This window comes from Salmo salar, chromosome ssa11, assembly GCF_905237065.1.
Source record: "Salmo salar chromosome ssa11, Ssal_v3.1, whole genome shotgun sequence".
NCBI lineage: Eukaryota > Metazoa > Chordata > Actinopteri > Salmoniformes > Salmonidae > Salmo > Salmo salar.
In genome coordinates, this window is record NC_059452.1 from 109650177 (window position 1) to 109671207 (window position 21031).

At 47.3% G+C, this 21031-nt stretch overlaps 1 protein-coding gene across 1 annotated transcript in view; it reads left to right on the plus strand.

Annotated features, from left to right (window-relative positions):
- polq (polymerase (DNA directed), theta) overlaps nucleotides 1-21031 on the plus strand; it is a 115328-nt gene that overhangs the window by 20559 nt on the left and 73738 nt on the right. Inside the window, exons 4-12 of the mRNA XM_045688921.1 lie at nucleotides 71-309; nucleotides 1294-1482; nucleotides 3567-3697; nucleotides 11436-11592; nucleotides 11907-12021; nucleotides 15535-15736; nucleotides 16942-17083; nucleotides 17737-17883; nucleotides 18343-18555. Coding sequence (XP_045544877.1) covers nucleotides 71-309; nucleotides 1294-1482; nucleotides 3567-3697; nucleotides 11436-11592; nucleotides 11907-12021; nucleotides 15535-15736; nucleotides 16942-17083; nucleotides 17737-17883; nucleotides 18343-18555 — 1535 coding nt within the window. The remainder of the gene's footprint in view (nucleotides 1-70; nucleotides 310-1293; nucleotides 1483-3566; nucleotides 3698-11435; nucleotides 11593-11906; nucleotides 12022-15534; nucleotides 15737-16941; nucleotides 17084-17736; nucleotides 17884-18342; nucleotides 18556-21031) is intronic.

A 21031-nucleotide genomic window follows, 5' to 3' on the forward strand; every position in this document is an offset into this window, starting at 1 on the left:
ATTGACGTGATTGTCCCTTTAACAGCCGTGTCAATAAATGTTTATTTCATTTGAATGTTGTCGTTGACAGTAGGAAGCGCAGGGCCAGGGGGAGGAGCTCTGAGACCACACCCACAGGAAGAGGAAACGGTTCCTGCCAGAATGCTGACTCCCCATTGGACGTATCTGATGACTTCATCCTGTTCAGCCCCTCCCTCCTGGCGCGGGCGAGGGAGAGAGCGGCGCTACAGCGGTCTCTGAGGAACAACATGTCAGCCTCTGTTCTCACGCCCCCTACTGGGCTGGAGGCCAGCACACTCAACACCACAGGTACGGGATGAAAGAACTAGTCTGTGTAACGTGTGTGTGTGTGTGTGTAACGTGTGTGTGTGTAACGTGTGTGTGTGTGTAACGTGTGTGTGTGTGTGTGTAACGTGTGTGTGTGTGTAACGTGTGTGTAACGTGTGTGTGTATGTAACGTGTGTGTGTGTGTGTGTGTGTGTAACGTGTGTGTGTGTGTGTGTGTGTAACGTGTGTGTGTGTAACGTGTGTGTGTGTGTAACGTGTGTGTAACGTGTGTGTGTATGTAACGTGTGTGTAACGTGTGTGTGTATGTAACGTGTGTGTGTGTAACGTGTGTGTGTGTGTGTGTGTGTGTGTGTGTGTGTGTGTGTAACGTGTGTGTGTGTGTGCGTGTGTGTGTATGTAACGTGTGTGTGTGTGCGTGTGTGTGTATGTAACGTGTGTGTGTGTGTGTGTGTGTGTGTAACGTGTGTGTGTGTGTGTGTGTGTGTGTGTAACGTGTGTGTGTGTAACGTGTGTGTGTGTGTAACGTGTGTGTGTGTGTGTGTGTGTGTGTGTGTGTGTGTATGTAACGTGTGTGTGTGTGTGTGTGTGTGTGTGTGTGTGTGTGTGTGTGTGTGTGTGTGTGTGTGTGTGTGTGTGTGTGTGTGTGTGTAACGTGTGTGTGTGTGTGTGTGTGTGTGTGTGTGTGTGTGTGTGTGTGTGTGTGTGTAACGTGTGTGTGTGTGTGTGTGTGTGTGTGTGTGTGTAACGTGTGTGTGTGTGTGTGTGTGTAACGTGTGTGTGTGTGTGTGTGTAACGTGTGTGTGTGTGTGTATGTAACGTGTGTGTGTGTGTGTGTGTGTGTGTGTGTGTGTGTGTGTGTGTGTGTAACGTGTGTGTGTGTGTGTGTGTGTGCGTGTGTGTGTATGTAACGTGTGTGTGTGTGTGTGTGTGTGTGTGTGTGTGTGTGTGTGTGTGTGTGTGTGTGTGTGTGTGTGTGTGTGTGTGTGTGTGTATGTGTTTCCCCAGGGGTTGGTCTATCAGCGGTGTGTATGCGTCCAGACGAGCAGTGTGACAGGTTGTTGTTGTCCAGCTGGGGTCTACCTGCTGCGGTCCTTCAGCGTTACCGTCGTCATGGTGTCGTCTCCATGTTCCCCTGGCAGGCTCAGTGTCTCAGTCTGGGACGCGTGCTGCAAGGACAAAACCTGGTCTACTCAGGTACCCTGACCCCTTCCCCGTCCCAATTACCCTGACCCCTTCCCCGTCCCAATTACCCTGACCCCTTCCCCGTACCAATCTACCCTGACCCCCTTCCCCGTCCCAATTACCCTGACCCCTTCCCCGTACCAATCTACCCTGAACCCTTCCCCGTCCCAATTACCCTGACCCAGTACCCTGACCCCTTCGCCGTACCAATCACCCTGACCCCTTCCCTGTCCCAATTACCCTGACCCCCTTCCCCGTCCCAATTACCCTGACCCCTTCCCCGTCCCAATTACCCTGACCCCTTCCCGTCCCAATTACCCTGACCCCTTCCCCGTCCCAATCTACCCTGACCCCTTCACCGTACCAATCTACCCTGACCCCTTCCCCGTCCCAATTACCCTGACCCCCTTCCCCGTCCCAATTACCCTGACCCCTTCCCGTACCAATTACCCTGACCCCCTTCCCCGTACCAATCTACCCTGACCCCCTTCCCCGTCCCAATTACCCTGACCCCTTCCCCGTCCCAATTACCCTGACCCCCTTCCCCGTCCCAATCTACCCTGACCCCCTTCCCCGTACCAATTACCCTGACCCCCTTCCCCGTACCAATCTACCCTGACCCCCTTCCCCGTCCCAATTACCCTGACCCCTTCCCCGTCCCAATTACCCTGACCCCCTTCCCCGTCCCAATCTACCCTGACCCCCTTCCCCGTACCAATCTACCCTGACCCCCTTCCCCGTACCAATTACCCTGACCCCTTCCCCGTACCAATTACCCTGACCCCTTCCCCGTCCCAATTACCCTGACCCCTTCCCCGTACCAATCTACCCTGACCCCTTCCCCGTCCCACCTACCCTGACCCAGAATCCTGACCCCTTCCCCGTACCAATCTACCCTGACCCCCTTCCCCGTACTCAAGCTACCCTGACCCCTTCCCCGTACCAAGCTACCCTGACCCCTTCCCCGTACCAATCTACCCTGACCCCTTCCCCGTACCAATCTTCCCTGACCAATCTTCCAATCTACCCTGACCCCATTCCCCGTCCCAGCTACCCTGACCCCCTTCACCGTACCAATCTACCCTGACCCCTTCACTGTCCCAATCTACCCTGACCCATTTCCCTGACCCCTTCACCGTACCAATCTACCCTGACCCAGTACCCTGACCCCTTCCCCGTCCCAGCTACCCTGACCCAGAACCCTGACCTCCTTCACCGTACCAATCTACCCTGACCCCCTTCACCGTACCAATCTACCCTGACCCCCTTCCCCGTACCAATCTACCCTGACCCCCTTCCCCGTCCCAATTACCCTGACCCCCTTCCCCGTACCAATCTACCCTGACCCCCTTCCCCGTACCAATCTACCCTGACCCCCTTCACCGTACCAATCTACCCTGACCCCCCTTCCCCGTACCAATCTACCCTGACCCCCTTCACCGTACCAATCTACCCTGACCCCCTTCACCGTACCAATCTACCCTGACCCCCTTCCCCGTACCAATCTACCCTGACCCCCTTCCCCGTCCCAATTACCCTGACCCCCTTCCCCGTACCAATCTACCCTGACCCCCTTCCCCGTACCAATCTACCCTGACCCCCTTCACCGTACCAATCTACCCTGACCCCCTTCCCCGTACCAATCTACCCTGACCCCCTTCCCCGTCCCAATTACCCTGACCCCCTTCCCCGTACCAATCTACCCTGACCCCCTTCCCCGTACCAATCTACCCTGACCCCCTTCACCGTACCAATCTACCCTGACCCCCTTCCCCGTACCAATCTACCCTGACCCCCTTCACCGTACCAATCTACCCTGACCCCCTTCACCGTACCAATCTACCCTGACCCCCTTCCCCGTACCAATCTACCCTGACCCCCTTCCCCGTCCCAATTACCCTGACCCCCTTCCCCGTACCAATCTACCCTGACCCCTTCCCCGTACCAATCTACCCTGACCCCCTTCCCGTACCAATCTACCCTGACCCCCTTCACCGTACCAATCTACCCTGACCCCCTTCACCGTACCAATCTACCCTGCCCCAGAACCCTGACCCCCCCCCCCTTTACCGTTAACCTCTGACCTCTAATCCCAGCCCCAACCAGTGCAGGGAAGACCCTGGTGGCAGAGCTGTTAATGCTGAAGAGAGTACTGGAGACGAAGAGGAAAGCTCTGTTTATTCTGCCCTTCGTATCCCTGGCCAAGGAGAAGATGACCTACCTGCAGGTACAGTGGAAGGTAGACAGGGATAGAGGGTAGGAGAGTCAGAAATGTTCTGTGTATATGTACAGTGCTTTGCAAAAGTATTAAGACCCCTTGGATTTCTTAACATTTTATTGTGCTTTAAAGTGGATTTAAATGTCTTTTTTTGGGGGGGGTCAACAATCTACACAAAAATTAAACAACAAAAATATAGCCGTTGCATAAGTATTCAGCTCCCAAAATAAATGTAGAAATCCATGTTTTTCAGTTATTGCACCCACGCTGCTCGCGCGCGCCAACGAGCGTCTGCGATGCCAAGGGCTAAAATAGAAGTCCTTTCTATTTCTGACGCAGATCGCGCTGCAAGTCCTGCCCCTCCCATCTCCTCATTGGTTTATAGAAGCAGGTACCCACGTGGCATCTCCTCATTGGTTATACCCACGTGGGTGATTGAAAGACGAACTGTATTGTCGGTCGTCGTGGTAATACTGTGAAAGTTTAGATGCCGATCGCCATTTAAGTTCAAAGATGAAAAAGCCTGGAAGGAAGAGGGATGACTAGAAATGATTCGGTTGGCCGTTTTACGTGTGGATTAATTGTCGGAGTAGAGGAGCTTGTGCATTTCAGGCAAAATAACAACTCAATGTTTATATCCCAGGTCAAATTAGCTAGCAACAGCAAGCTAGCTAAATAGGACAAATTAGCTAGCAAGTGCAAGCTAACTAGCTAAATTGCCATACATGTTTAATGCTTTTCGACTTGTCCCCAAATTGACATTGGTTCAGAGTTTGTTTTGATATTTTGACCTGCATGTCGTGATCACATTTGGTGTGGGGGGACAAAATACATTTATGCACGATAGCGCACGATAGCGCACGATAGCGCACGCGCGCAGCCGGTTTGGGTTCCGTGTTAGAGCGTTCCACACCTGGATTGTGCAAGGTTTTGAATTTATTATTTAAAAAATTCTTCAACTCTGTCAAGTTGGTGGGGATCATGGCTAGCCATTTTCAAGCATTCTTTTAGTTTTGGGTTTTTGTATTTTACCCCCTTCTCCCCAATTTTGATTTTTGTCTCATCGCTGCAACTCCCCAACGGGCTCGGGAGAGGCGAAGGTCGAGTCATGCGTCCTCCGAAACACGACCCGCCAAACCGCGCTTCTTAATACCCGCCCGCTTAACCCGGAATCCAGCTGCACCAATGTGTCGGAGGAAACACTGTTCACCTGACGACCGAGGTCAGCCTGCAGGCGCCCGGCCCGCCACAAGGAGTCGCTAGAGCGCGATGAGCCAAGTAAAGCCCCCCCCCCGGCCAAACCCTCCCCTAACGGGGATGACGCTGAGCCAATTGTGCGCCACCGTATGGGACTCCCGTTTTCCTTAGTGTCTTAGATCGCTGTGCCGCTCGCGAGGCCCTAATGTTCAAGCAGATTTAAGTCAAAACTTAGCCACTCAGAAACATTAACGTCTTGTTAAGTAACTCCAGTGTAGATTTGTCCTTGTGTTGTAGATTATTGTTCTGCTAAAAGGTGATTTCCTTTTCCAGTGTCTGGTGGAAAGCAGACTGAACCAGGTTTTCATTTAGGATATATTTTTTTACTTCCCAGTCCTTAACGATGACAAGCATACCCATAACATGATACAGCCACCACTATGCTTGAAGATATGGAGAGTGGTAGTCCGTGATGAGTTGTAGGGCTGCTAGGTCTGACCCCATGTAGTCGACTGGTCCATTGTTTGGTCGATAGGCTGTTGGTCGATAGGCTGTTGGTCGGTCGATAGGCTGTTGGTCGGTCGATAGGCTGTTGGTTGGTCGATAGGCTGTTGGTCGGTCGATAGGCTGTTGGTCGGTCGATAGGCTGTTGGTCGGTCGATAGGCTGTTGGTCGGTCGATAGGCTGTTGGTCGGTCGATAGGCTGTTGGTCGGTCGATAGGCTGTTGGTCGGTCGATAGGCTGTTGGTGGGTCGATAGGCTGTTGGTCGGTCGATAGGCTGTTGGTCGGTCGATAGGCTGTTGGTCGGTCGATAGGCTGTTGGTCGATAGGCTGTTGGTCGATAGGCTGTTGGTTGGTCGATAGGCTGTTGGTTGGTCGATAGGCTGTTGGTCGGTCGATAGGCTGTTGGTCGGTCGATAGGCTGTTGGTCGGTCGATAGGCTGTTGGTCGGTCGATAGGCTGTTGGTCGGTCGATAGGCTGTTTGTCGACTGAGATTGTTTTAGTTGAGCAGTGGCAAATAGTCATTTATTCTTCATGGTACATGAGTCGTGTCTGATTTGCACCTCTCTCAGTGGAATATTCCATTGAGGATGCTCAGATGAACAAGGCACGTCTCTCTCCAGAATGTTCTCTCTCCCGCCATTTCCTGGGTATTTATTGTTTCATAAATTCATTGTGTGCGTTGTTTGCTGTGTCTTATCAATTCCCCATAACACATATCACCTACATGTACTGTTAATTCACATCATTTATAATCTGCGATGTTGGTTATGGTAATTTCGGTTAATGCCTTCAATATATTATTACTACAGTCGTTTTTAATTTTTTTTTTTTTTTTTCCCTCTTTATTTTTTTTACTTTTTTTTATTTTTTTAAAGCACCTGTCAATGTTGACATGATTACGCATATAGAAGTAGGACTAGTTTACCTGGCCTGCATGCAAATTTAGGCCTGTAAATGTGCTCATTTGGGGATGGCCGATTAGTATTTCTGATTGTCTTAACTCACCACCAACTAATGAGCTGTTGAGTTTCTAAAAGTAATTTTTCTTCACCTGAAACAGCGAGTAAACAAAGTCTGTTTTGAACAATATTTCCAGCTCTCTCCCTTTCGATAACCACTCGGCATTAATGGAAGAAATGTAATGTTCTGATCCAGTGGAAACGTAAAATACCTGATTACTTCTTATCCCTTTTGCACAAATAGCCTACAGCTGTGTCTGTCCCAAGCTCACTGGCTTGGGACACTGAGGGTCCAGAATATTTTATTCAATGTTTCAAGTTCGTTGCATAAAGGCCCTGAATAGCCAATGTGATTTATAGGATATTTATTTAATCTGGGTATTTTTCTACCTGCAGGCTGCAATGTTAGGTGTTGGTTTTATGTAGGCCATTATAAATTAAATTAAACTGTTCCAAGAAAAATGTGCATATGAAAATCATAACTGGCACATATGTCTCTGTACCGGTACCCCCTGTATATAGCCTCCGCATTATCTCTGTACCGGTACCCCCTGTATATAGCCTCCACATTGACTCTGTACCGGTACCCCCTGTATATAGCCTCTACATTGACTCTGTACCGGTACCCCCTGTATATAGCCTCCACATTGACTCTGTACTGGTACCCCCTGTATATAGCCTCCACATTGACTCTGTACCGGTACCCCCTGTATATACCCTCCGCATTATCTCTGTACCGGTACACCCTGTATATAGCCTCCACATTGACTCTGTACCGGTACCCCCTGTATATAGCCTCCACATTGACTCTGTACCGGTACCCCCTGTATATAGCCTCCACATTGACTCTGTACCGGTACCCCCTGTATATAGTCTCCACATTGACTCTGTACCGGTACCCCCTGTATATAGCCTCCACATTGACTCTGTACCGGTACCCCCTGTATATAGCCTCCACATTGACTCTGTACCGGTACCCCCCTGTATATAGCCTCCACATTTACTCTGTACCGGTACCCCCTGTATATAGCCTCCACATTATCTCTGTACCGGTACCCCCTGTATATAGTCTCCACATTGACTCTGTACCGGTACCCCCTGTATATAGCCTCCACATTGACTCTGTACCGGTACCCCCTGTATATAGCCTCCACATTGACTCTGTACCGGTACCCCCTGTATATAGCCTCCACATTGACTCTGTACCGGTACCCCCCTGTATATAGCCTCCACATTGACTCTGTACCGGTACCCCCTGTATATAGCCTCCACATTGACTCTGTACCGGTACCCCCTGTATATAGCCTCCACATTGACTCTGTACCGGTACCCCCTGTATATAGCCTCCACATTGACTCTGTACCGGTACCCCCTGTATATAGCCTCCACATTGACTCTGTACCGGTACCCCCTGTATATAGCCTCCACATTGACTCTGTACCGGTACCCCCTGTATATAGCCTCCACATTGACTCTATACCGGTACCCCTTGTATATAGCCTCCACATTGACTCTGTACCGGTACCCCTTGTATATAGCCTCCACATTGACTCTGTACCGGTACATCCTGTATATAGCCTCCACATTGACTCTATACCGGTACCCCCTGTATATAGCCTCCACATTGACTCTATACCGGTACCCCCTGTATATAGCCTCCACATTGACTCTGTACTGGTACCCCCTGTATATAGCCTCCACATTGACTCTGTCCCAGTACCCCCTGTATATAGCCTCCACATTGACTCTGTACCGGTACCCCCTGTATATAGCCTCCACATTGACTCTGTACCGGTACCCCCTGTATATAGCCTCCACATTGACTCTGTACCGGTACCCCCTGTATATAGCCTCCACATTGACTCTGTACCGGTACCCCCTGTATATAGCCTCCACATTGACTCTGTACCGGTACCCCCTGTATATAGCCTCCACATTGACTCTGTACCGGTACCCCCTGTATATAGCCTCCACATTGACTCTGTACCGGTACCCCCTGTATATAGTCTCCACATTGACTCTGTACCGGTACATCCTGTATATAGTCTCCACATTGACTCTGTACCAGTACCCCCTGTATATAGCCTCCACATTGACTCTGTACCGGTACCCCCTGTATATAGCCTCCACATTGACTCTGTACCGGTACCCCCCGTATATAGTCTCCACATTGACTCTGTACCAGTACCCCCTGTATATAGCCTCCACATTGACTCTGTACCGGTACCCCCTGTATATAGCCTCCACATTGACTCTGTACCGGTACCCCCGTATATAGCCTCCACATTGACTCTATACCGGTACCCCCTGTATATAGCCTCCACATTGACTCTGTACCGGTACCCCCTGTATATAGCCTCCACATTGACTCTGTACCGGTACCCCCTGTATATAGCCTCCACATTGACTCTGTACCGGTACCCCCTGTATATAGCCTCCACATTGACTCTGTACCGGTACCCCCTGTATATAGCCTCCACATTGACTCTGTACCGGTACCCCCTGTATATAGCCTCCACATTGACTCTGTACCGGTACCCCCCTGTATATAGCCTCCACATTGACTCTGTACCGGTACCCCCTGTATATAGCCTCCACATTGACTCTGTACCGGTACCCCCTGTATATAGCCTCCACATTGACTCTGTACCGGTACCCCCCTGTATATAGCCTCCACATTGACTCTGTACCGGTACCCCCTGTATATAGCCTCCACATTGACTCTGTACCGGTACCCCCCCTGTATATAGCCTCCACATTGACTCTGTACCGGTACCCCCTGTATATAGCCTCCACATTGACTCTGTACCGGTACCCCCTGTATATAGCCTCCACATTGACTCTGTACCGGTACCCCCCTGTATATAGCCTCCACATTGACTCTGTACCGGTACCCCCCTGTATATAGCCTCCACATTGACTCTGTACCGGTACCCCCCTGTATATAGCCTCCACATTGACTCTGTACTGGTACCCCCTGTATATAGCCTCCACATTGACTCTGTACCGGTACCCCCCCTGTATATAGCCTCCACATTGACTCTGTACCGGTACCCCCTGTATATAGCCTTCACATTGACTCTGTACTGGTACCCCCTGCATATAGCCTCCACATTGACTCTGTACCGGTACCCCCTGTATATAGCCTCCACATTGACTCTGTACCGGTACCCCCTGTATATAGCCTCCACATTGACTCTGTACCGTAATACCCTGTATATAGCCTCCACATTGACTCCGTACCGGTACCCCCTGTATATAGCCTCCAAATTGACTCCGTACCGGTACCCCCTGTATATAGCCTCCACATTGACTCTGTACCGGTACCCCCTGTATATAGCCTCCACATTGACTCTGTACCGGTACCCCCTGTATATAGCCTCCACATTGACTCTGTACCGGTACCCCCCCTGTATATAGCCTCCACATTGACTCTGTACCGGTACCCCCCTGTATATAGCCTCCACATTGACTCTGTACCGGTACCCCCTGTATATAGCCTCCACATTGACTCTGTACCGTAACACCCTGTATATAGCCTCCACATTGACTCTGTACCTGTACCCCCTGTATATAGCCTCCACATTGACTCTGTACCGGTACCCCCTGTATATAGCCTCCACATTGACTCTGTACCGGTACCCCCTGTATATAGTCTCCACATTGACTCTGTACCGGTACCCCCTGTATATAGCCTCCACATTGACTCTGTACCGTAATACCCTGTATATAGCCTCCACATTGACTCTGTACCGTAATACCCTGTATATAGCCTCCACATTGACTCTGTACCGTAATACCCTGTATATAGCCTCCACATTGACTCTGTACCGTAATACCCTGTATATAGCCTCCACATTGACTCTGTACCGGTACCCCCTGTATATAGCCTCCACATTGACTCTGTACCGGTACCCCCTGTATATAGCCTCCACATTGACTCTGTACCGGTACCCCCCTGTATATAGCCTCCACATTGACTCTGTACCGGTACCCCCTGTATATAGCCTCCACATTGACTCTGTACCGGTACCCCCTGTATATAGCCTCCACATTGACTCTGTACCGGTACCCCCCTGTATATAGACTTGCTATTGTTATTTAACTGCTGCTGTTGAATACTTTGTTACTTTTATTTTCTATTTTTTACATGCCACTTAGTTTTATGTATTTTTCTTAAAACTTCTTAAAGCATTGTTGGTTAAGGGCTTGTAAGTAATCATTTCACTGTAAGGTCTTCTACACCAGTTGTATTCGGCGCATGTGACAAATAAAATCTTGATTTAATATCGGTAGAAATGGTAAGATAAATTGGCACTCTAAAATGGAAAAGGTTTCCGACCGCTGGTGTAGCCTATTAACGGAAAATTCAGGCGCAGCAGAATCTGCGAAGGCCAGCTGCAACAGCTGCAAAATCTATAAATATGCAGGTTTAAAAATATATACTTCTGTGTATTGATTTTAAGAAAGGCATTGATGTTTATGGTTGGGTACACGTTGGAGCAATGACAGTCCTTTTTCGCGAATGCAGCGATTATATGCAAAGCAGGACAGGCTAGATAAACTAGTAATATCATCAACCATGTGTAGTTAACTAGTGATTATGATTGATTGATTGTTTATTATAAGAAAAGTTTAATGCTAGCTAGCAACTTACCTTGGCTTCTTACTGCATTCGCGTAACAGGCAGGCTCCTCGTGGAGTGCAATGTAAAGCAGGTGGTTAGAGCGTTGGACTAGTTAACCGTAAAGTTGCGAGATCGAATCCCCCGAGCTGACAAGGTAAAAATCTGTCGTTCTGCCCCTGAACGAGGCAGTTAACCCACCGTTCCTAGGCCGTCATTGAAAATAAAAATGTGTTCTTAACTGACTTGCCTTGTTAAATAAAGGTCTAAAAAAATGTAACTTAAAAATAAAAAAAAATAGCAAATCGGTGGCCAAAAATACCGATTACCGATTGTTATATGAACTTGAAATCGGCCCCAATTAATCGGCCATTCCGATTAATCGGTCGACCTCTAGTTCTCAGTGTGTGTTTCGTTTCCAGAGTGTGTTCTCAGAGACAGTGTGTGTGTGTCCTGTCCAGAGTGTGTTCTCCGAGGCGGGGGTGTGTGTGGAGGGCTACATGGGAGGCCGGGCTGCTCCAGGAGGTTTCAATAGTCTGGATATAGCAGTGTGTACTATAGAGAAGGCCAACTCCCTCCTCAACAGACTCATAGAGGAGGATTCCATGGACCTACTGGGTAGGTGTTGATGTTGAAACATGTACAGTATGTTGGCTAGGGTAGTGTAATAATCTAATCTGCTGTGTGTGTAGTGTAATAATCTAATCCGCTGTGTGGTAGTGTAATAATCTAATCCACTGTGTGTAGTGTAACAATCTAATCCACTGTGTGTAGTGTAATAATCTAATCTGCTGTGGTAGTGTAATAATCTAATCCACTGTGTGTGTAGTGTAATAATCTAATCTGGTGTGGTAGTGTAATAATCTAATCCGCTGTGTAGTGTAATAATCTAATCCGCTGTGTAGTGTAATAATCTAATCTGCTGTGTGTAGGTGTGGTAGTTGTGGATGAGCTTCACATGGTAGGAGACTCCGGTAGAGGATACCTGCTGGAACTACTGCTCACCAAGATCCGATACATCGCCCTCAAACACAACACCAACAACGGGTACGTCTGGGGCGGGGTCTCTGTGTGTTCAACAAGGCTTCTGTTTGCAGCGAACACGTTGAACGGTTTGAATATACATTCCAAAATGCTACGGTGAAACCAGAAGTACGGTAATTTAGATTATGGTAATTCACCAGAACATTCAGATTATGGTAATTCACCAGAACATTCAGATTATGGTAATTCACCAGAACATTCAGATTATGGTAATTCACCAGAACATTCAGATTATGGTAATTCACCAGAACATTCAGATTATGGTAATTCACCAGAACGTTTAGATTATGGTAATTCACCAGAACGTTTAGATTATGGTAATTCACCAGAACGTTTAGATTATGGTAATTCACTTTAACAGAACATTTAGATTATGGTAATTCATATTAACAGAACATTTACATTATGGTAATTCATTTTAACAGAATATGCAACTCCTGTAATGAAGCAGCCAAAAAAAAGTAATTTTTAAACATTTGCCAAAATGAAGACTTCAGATCATCAGCAAACAGTAGAAATTTGACTTCAGATTCTAGTAGGGTGAGGGCCGGGTGCTGCAGACTGTTCTAGTGCCCTCGCCAATTCGTTGATATATATATGTTGAAGAGGGTGGGGCTTAAACTGCATCCCTGTTTCACCTCACGACCCTCAGACCCTCAGACCCTCAGGCCCTCATGACTCTCAGGCCAAATTGAGTCAAAGGCGTTTTTGAAATCAACAAAACATGAAAACACTTTGCCTTTGTTTTGGTTTGTTTGTTAATTAGGGTGAATACATGGTCTATCGTACGGTAATTTGGTAAAAAGCCAATTTGACATTTGCTCAGTACATTGTTTTCACTGAGGAAATGTACGAGGCTGCTGTTAATGATAATGCAGAGGATTTCCCCAAGGTTGCTGTTGACGCATATTCCATGGAAGATATTGGGGTCAAATTTGTCTCCACTTTTGTGGATTGGGGCGATCAGTCCTTGGTTCCAAATATTGGGGGAGATGCCAGAGCTGAGGATGATGTTAAAGAGTTTTAGTATAGCCAATAGGAATTTGTGGTCTGTATATTTTATCATTTCATATAGGATACCATCAACACCACAGGCCTTTTTGAGTTGGAGGCTTTGTATTTTGTCCTGTAGTTCATTCAGTATAATGTGTTCTTGATCTCTCTCTCTCTATGTACAGTGCCTTGCGAAAGTATTCGGCCCCCTTGAACTTTTCGACCTTTTGCCACATTTCAGGCTTCAAACATAAAGATATAAAACTGTAATTTCTTGTGAAGAATCAACAACAAGTGGGACACAATTATGAAGTGGAACGAAATTTATTGGATATTTCAAACTTTTTTAACAAATAAAAAAACTGAAGAATTGGCCGTGCTAAATTATTCAGCCCCTTTACTTTCAGAGCAGCAAACTCTCTCCAGAAGTTCAGTGAGGATCTCTGAATGATCCAATGTTGACCTAAATGACTAATGATGATAAATAGAATCCACCTGTGTGTAATCAAGTCTCTGTATAAATGCACCTGCTCTGTGATAGTCTCAGAGGTCCGTTTAAAGAGCAGAGAGCATCATGAAGAACAAGGAACACACCAGGCAGGTCCGAGATACTGTTGTGGAGAAGTTTAAAGCCGGATTTGGATACAAAAAGATTTCCCAAGCTTTAAACATCCCAAGGAGCACTGTGCAAGCGATAATATTGAAATGGAAGGAGTATCAGACCACTGCAAATCTACGAAGACCCGGCCGTCCCTCTAAACTTTCAGCTCATACAAGGAGAAGACTGATCAGAGATGCAGCCAAGAGGCCCATGATCACTCTGGATGAACTGCAGAGATTTACAGCTGAGGTGGGAGACTCTGTCCATAGGACAACAATCAGTCGTCTACTGCACAAATCTAGCCTTTATGGAAGAGTGGCAAGAAGAAAGCAATTTCTTAAAGATATCCATAAAAGTGTCGTTTAAAGTTTGCCACTAGCCACCTGGGAGACACACCAAACATGTGGAAGAAGGTGCTCTGGTCAGATGAAACCAAAATCTAACTTTTTGGCAACAATGCAAAACGTTATGTTTGGCGTAAAAGCAACACAGCTCATCACCCTGAACACACCATCCCCACTGTCAAACATGGTGGTGGCAGCATCATGGTTTGGGCCTGCTTTTCTTCAGCAGGGGCAGGGAAGATGGTTAAAATTGATGGGAAGATGGATGGAGCCAAATACAGGACCATTCTGGAAGAGAACCTGATGGAGTCTGCAAAAGACCTGAGACTGGGACGGAGATTTGTCTTCCAACAAGACAATGATCCGAAACATAAAGCAAAATCTACAATGGAATGGTTCACAAATAACTCTCCATCCAACCTCACTGAGCTCGAGCTGTTTTGCAAGGAGGAATGGGCAAAAAATGTCAGTCTCTCGATGTGCAAAACTGATAGAGACATACCCCAAGCGACTTACAGCTGTAATCGCAGCAAAAGGTGGCGCTACAAAGTATTAACTTAAAGGGGCTGAATAATTTTGCACGCCCAATTATTCTGTTTTTTATTTGTTAAAAGAGTTTGAAATATCCAATAAATTTCGTTCCACTTCATGATTGTGTCCCACTTGTTGTTGATTCTTCACAAAAAATTACAGTTTTATATCTTCATGTTTGAAGCCTGAAATGTGGCAAAAGGTCGAAAAGTTCAAGGGGGCCGAATACTTTCGCAAGGCACTCTATCTCTATATCTCTCTCTCTATCTATATATCTCTCTCTCTATCTATCTCTATCTATATATCTCTATATCGCTCTCTCTATCTATCTCTATATCTCTCTCTCTATCTATATATCTCTCTCTCTATCTATCTCTATCTATATATCTCTATATCTCTCTCTCTATCTATCTCTATATCTCTATCTATCTCTATATCTCTCTCTATCTATCTCTATATCTCTATCTATCTCTATATCTCTCTCTATCTATCTCTATATCTCTCTCTATCTATCTCTATATCTCTCTCTATCTATCTCTATATCTCTCTCTCTATATATCTCTATATCTCTCTCTCTATATATCTCTATATCTCTCTCTCTATATATCTCTATATCTCTCTCTCTATCTATCTCTCTCTCTATATATCTCTATATCTCTCTCTATCTATATATCTCTATATCTCTCTCTCTATCTATCTCTATATCTCTCTCTCTATCTATATATCTCTCTCTCTATCTATCTCTATCTATATATCTCTATATCTCTCTCTCTATCTATCTCTATATCTCTATCTATCTCTATATCTCTCTCTATCTATCTCTATCTCTCTCTCTATCTATCTCTCTCTCTATATATCTCTATCTCTCTCTCTATCTATATATCTCTATATCTCTCTCTCTATCTATCTCTATATCTCTCTCTCTATCTATCTCTATATCTCTCTCTCTATCTATATATCTCTATATCTCTCTATCTATCTCTATATCTCTCTCTATCTATCTCTATATCTCTCTCTATCTATCTCTATATCTCTCTCTCTATCTAGCTCCTTATCAGAAGGTGTCCAAATCGTGGGTATGAGCGCCACCCTCCCAAACCTGTCCCTGCTGGCTGGGTGGCTGGATGCTGAGCTTTACCAGACAGACTACAGACCCGTCCCCCTGAAGCAGAGGCTCAAGGTGGGGAACAGCATCTACGACTCCAGCCTCTCTCTGGTCCGAACCTTCAAGCCCCTGATCACTGTTAAGGTAGGAGTCAGGGAACAACAAGTTACTGGGCTGTTGTTATGGTCTTTATTGCTGTTCCTAGGATAAAGAGGATGTTGTGATATTTATTTATTTTATTTTATATATCTATTACCGTTTATATAAAGAGACAAAAGTTTGGGGTTACTTAGAAATGTCCTTTTTTTTTAAAGAAAAGTAAAAAATGTTGTCCATTAAAATAACATCAAATTGATCAGAAATACAGTGTAGACATTGTTAATGTTGTAAATGACTATTGTAGCTGGAAACGGCTGATTTTTAATAGAATATCTACATAGGCGTACAGAGGCCCATTATCAGCAACCATCACTCCTGTGTTCCAGTGGCACGTTGTGTTAGCTAATCCAAGATTATCATTTTAAAAGGCTAATTGATCATTAGAAAACCCTTTTGCAATTGATGTTAGCGCAGCTGAAAACTGTTGTTCTGATTAAAGAAGCAATAAAACTGTCCTTCTTTAGACTAGTTGAGTATCTGGAGCATCAGCATTTGTGGGTTCGATTACAGGCTGAAAATGGCCAGAAACAAAGATCTTTCTTCTGAGACTCGTCAGTCTATTCTTGTTCTGAGAAATGAAGGCTATTCCATGCGAGAAATTGCCAAGAAACTGAAGATCTCGTACAACGCTGTGTGCTACTCCCTTCACAGAACAGAGCAAACTGGCCCTAACCAGAATAGAAAGAGGAGTGGGAGGCCCCGGTGCACAACTGAGCAAGAGGACAAGTACATTAGAGTGTCTAGTTTGAGAAACAGACGCCTCACAAGTCCTCAACTAGCAGCTTCATTAAATAGTACCCACAAAACACCAGTCTCAATGTCAACAGTGAAGAGGCGACTCCAGGATGCTGGCCTTCTAGGCAGAGATGCAAAGAAAAAGCCATATCTCAGACTGGCCAATAAAAAGAAAAGATTAAGATGGGCAGAAGAACACAGACACTGGACAGAGGAACTCTGTCTAGAAGGGCAGCATCCCGGAGTCGCCTCTTCACTGTTGACGTTGAGACTGGTGTTTTGTGGGTACTATTTAATGAAGCTGCCTGCTCCACAAAACATCAGAGGAGTTATTGACACAGTGTGATGACTATTAAATATGTAATGTGTGTGTGTGTGTGTGTGTGTGTGTGTGTGTGTGTGTGTGTGTGTGTGTGTGTGTGTGTGTGTGTGTGTGTGTGTGTGTGTGTGTGTAGGGCGATGAGGACCACATACTGTCTCTATGTTATGAGACAGTGAGTGAGGGTCACTCTGTCCTCCTGTTCTGTCCTTCCAAGAGCTGGTGCGAGAAACTGTCGGACAGTATTGCTAGAGCGTTCTACAACCTCAGACACACAGGTACACACACACACACACACACACACACACACACACACACATGCCAAGAGTGTTCAAAGCTGTCAAGGCAAAGGGTGGCTACTTTGAAGAATCTCAAATATAAAATGTATTTTCATTTGTTTAACACTTTTCTTTGGTTACTACATGATTCCATAATGTGTTATTTCATAGTTTTGATGTCTTCACTATTATTCTACAATGTAGAAAATAGAGTAAAACCCTGGAATGAGTCAGTGTGTCCAGACTTTTGGCTGGTTCTGTATATACACACACCCTTAGAGTCCTGTTTCATTGCTTCATTATTATTATCAGAAGATATACAGTGAGAGGGGATCAAATACTTATTTCCCTCATTAAAATGCAAATCAATTTATAACATTTTTGACATGCGTTTTTTCTGGATTTTATTGTTGTTGTTATTCTGTCTCTCACTGTTCAAATAAACCTACCGTTAAAATTATAGACTGATCATTTCTTTATCAGTGGGCAAACGTACAAAATCAGCAGTGGATCAAATACTTTTTTCCCCCAACTGTACATCTTTTAGAAATGTCTAGCAAGTTGATTTAACGTTTTAGAGAAGATGATTGAGAAGATAATTGGCTGCTCAGTTATGGACTGTATGTGATACAGATGTATTTATCTCGTCTCAGGTGGGCAGAATGGCTCAGCGCTCCAGCCTGTGGCGTTGGACCAGGGGGGAGTAGTGGATGTGTTAGCCCAGCTCAGACGCACCCCAGCTGGGTTAGACCCGGTCCTGCAACGCACCGTGCCCTGGGGGGTGGCCTTCCACCACGCTGGTACACACACACACAGACAGCACACAGACAGCACACAGACAGACAGCACACAGACAGACAGCAGACAGACAGCACACAGACAGACAGACACGCAGACAGACAGACACGCAGACAGACAGACACGCAGACAGACAGACACGCAGACAGACAGACACGCAGACAGACAGACACGCAGACAGACAGACACGCAGACAGACAGACACGCAGACAGACACGCAGACAGACACGCAGACAGACACGCAGACAGACACGCAGACAGACACACAGACAGACACACACACACAGACACACACACAGACACACAGACACACACACACAGACACACACACAGACACACACACACAGACCAGACAGACACACAGACAGACAGACACACAGACAGACACGCAGACAGGCAGACAGACAGACAGTTGTAATGTTAATGTGATGTTAATGTGATGTTAACACTCGTCTCTGCAGGTTTGACGTTTGATGAGCGAGACGTGTTGGAGGGAGCGTTCCGAGGGGGCGTGGTCAGAGTGTTGGCGGCGACCTCAACCTTGTCATCGGGGGTCAACCTGCCTGCGCGCAGGGTTATCATACGAACTCCGACCTTTAATGGTCGTCTGCTCGACCCCCTGACCTACAGACAGATGGCCGGACGCGCTGGGAGGATGGGAGTCGACACTGAGGGTGAGGAGGGGGAGGATGGGAGTCGACACTGAGGGTGAGGAGGGGGAGGATGGGAGGATGGGAGAATGGGAGTCGACACTGAGGGGGAGGAGGGGGAGGATGGGAGTCGACACTGAGGGTGAGGAGGGGGAGGATGGGAGAATGGGAGTCGACACTGAGGGTGAGGAGGGGGAGGATGGGAGTCGACACTGAGGGGGAGGAGGGGGGATGGGAGTCGACAATGAGGGTGAGGAGGGGGAGGATGGGAGTCGACACTGAGGGGGAGGAGGGTGAGGATGGGAGTCGACACTGAGGGGGAGGATGGGGAGGATGGGAGTCGACACTGAGGAGGGGGAGGATGGGAGTCGACACGGAGGGGGAGGATGGGAGTCGACACTGAGGGCGAGGAGGGGGGAGGATGGGAGTCGACACTGAGGGTGAGGAGGGGGAGGATGGGAGTCGACACTGAGGGGGAGGAGGGGGAGGATGGGGAGGATGGGAGTCGACACGGAGGGGAGGATGGGAGTCGACACTGAGGGGGGAGGAGGGGGAGGATGGGAGTCGACACTGAGGGGGAGGAGGGGGGAGGATGGGAGTCGACACAGGGGAGGAGGGGCAGGAGGGGAGTCCAGTACAGGACAGTGTCACAAGGCTACATAGTCATAGGATTAGGCGTCACAGTGTGGGTGCAAAATGCGATCGTTCGTCTCTTGAGTTGAACGGTAATATTACACGGGTCGTTTTCCATAGTCTTTCCGTATCCTCTTGACGTACTGCACAGAGCAGGGAATTATTACCAGCTCACTGTCTATAGGCCACTGAAAACCTAGTGTTTTAAAGATCCTATCACTCTCTATCTTAGGCGTACATGCTGTGAGATCTGGTTAGAACCTGTTCTCGTTTGTAATAGTTTTCTAAGGAAGTGGAACCAATCACCCCGTATCTTTTTTCTTAGCTTACCTCCCCAGGAATGGGCTTTAGCTCTCGCTGTATAGAAGAAGTATATATAAACAAAACTGTGTCATTTGTAAATTAACATATTCCTTATGAGTTCAGTCTGATTGCTTGAACGAGTTTTCCTCAACAACAACTGGAGTGAATCCACAGCCGTCCTCCTTCAACTGGAGTGAATCCACAGCCGTCCTCCTTTAACTGGAGTGAATCCACAGCTGTCCTCCTTCAACTGGAGTGAATCCACAGCCGTCCTCCTTCAACTGGAGTGAATACACAGCCGTCCTCCTTTAACTGGAGTGAATCCACAGCCGTCCTCCTTCAACTGGAGTGAATCCACAGCCGTCCTCCTTTAACTGGAGTGAATCCACAGCCGTCCTCCTTTAACAACTGGAGTGAATCCACAGCCGTCCTCCTTTAACTGGAGTGAATCCACAGCCGTCCTCCTTTAACTGGAGTGAATCCACAGCCGTCCTCCTTTAACAACTGGAGTGAATCCACAGCCGTCCTCCTTTAACTGGAGTGAATCCACAGCCGTCCTCCTTCAACTGGAGTGAATCCACAGCCGTCCTCCTTTAACTGGAGTGAATCCACAGCCGTCCTCCTTTAACTGGAGTGAATCCACAGCCGTCCTCCTTTAACTGGAGTGAATCCACAGCCGTCCTCCTTCAACTGGAGTGAATCCACAGCCGTCCTCCTTCAACTGGAGTGAATCCACAGCCGTCCTCCTTCAACAACTGGAGTGAATCCACAGCCGTCCTCCTTTAACTGGAGTGAATCCACAGCCGTCCTCCTTCAACTGGAGTGAATCCACAGCCGTCCTCCTTCAACAACTGGAGTGAATCCACAGCCGTCCTCCTTTAACTGGAGTGAATCCACAGCCGTCCTCCTTCAACAACTGGAGTGAATCCACAGCCGTCCTCCTTTAACTGGAGTGAATCCACAGCCGTCCTCCTTCAACTGGAGTGAATCCACAGCCGTCCTCCTTCAACAACTGGAGTGAATCCACAGCCGTCCTCCTTCAACAACTGGAGTGAATCCACAGCCGTCCTCCTTCAACTGGAGTGAATCCACAGCCGTCCTCCTTTAACAACTGGAGTGAATCCACAGCCGTCCTCCTTTAACTGGAGTGAATCCACAGCCGTCCTCCTTCAACTGGAGTGAATCCACAGCCGTCCTCCTTCAACAACTGGAGTGAATCCACAGCCGTCCTCCTTTAACTGGAGTGAATCCACAGCCGTCCTCCTTCAACTGGAGTGAATCCACAGCCGTCCTCCTTTAACAACTGGAGTGAATCCACAGCCGTCCTCCTTTAACTGGAGTGAATCCACAGCCGTCCTCCTTCAACAACTGGAGTGAATCCACAGCCGTCCTCCTTCAACTGGAGTGAATCCACAGCCGTCCTCCTTTAACAACTGGAGTGAATCCACAGCCGTCCTCCTATAACAACTGGAGTGAATCCACAGCCGTCCTCCTTTAACAACTGGAGTGAATCCACAGCCGTCCTCCTTCAACTGGAGTGAATCCACAGCCGTCCTCCTTCAAC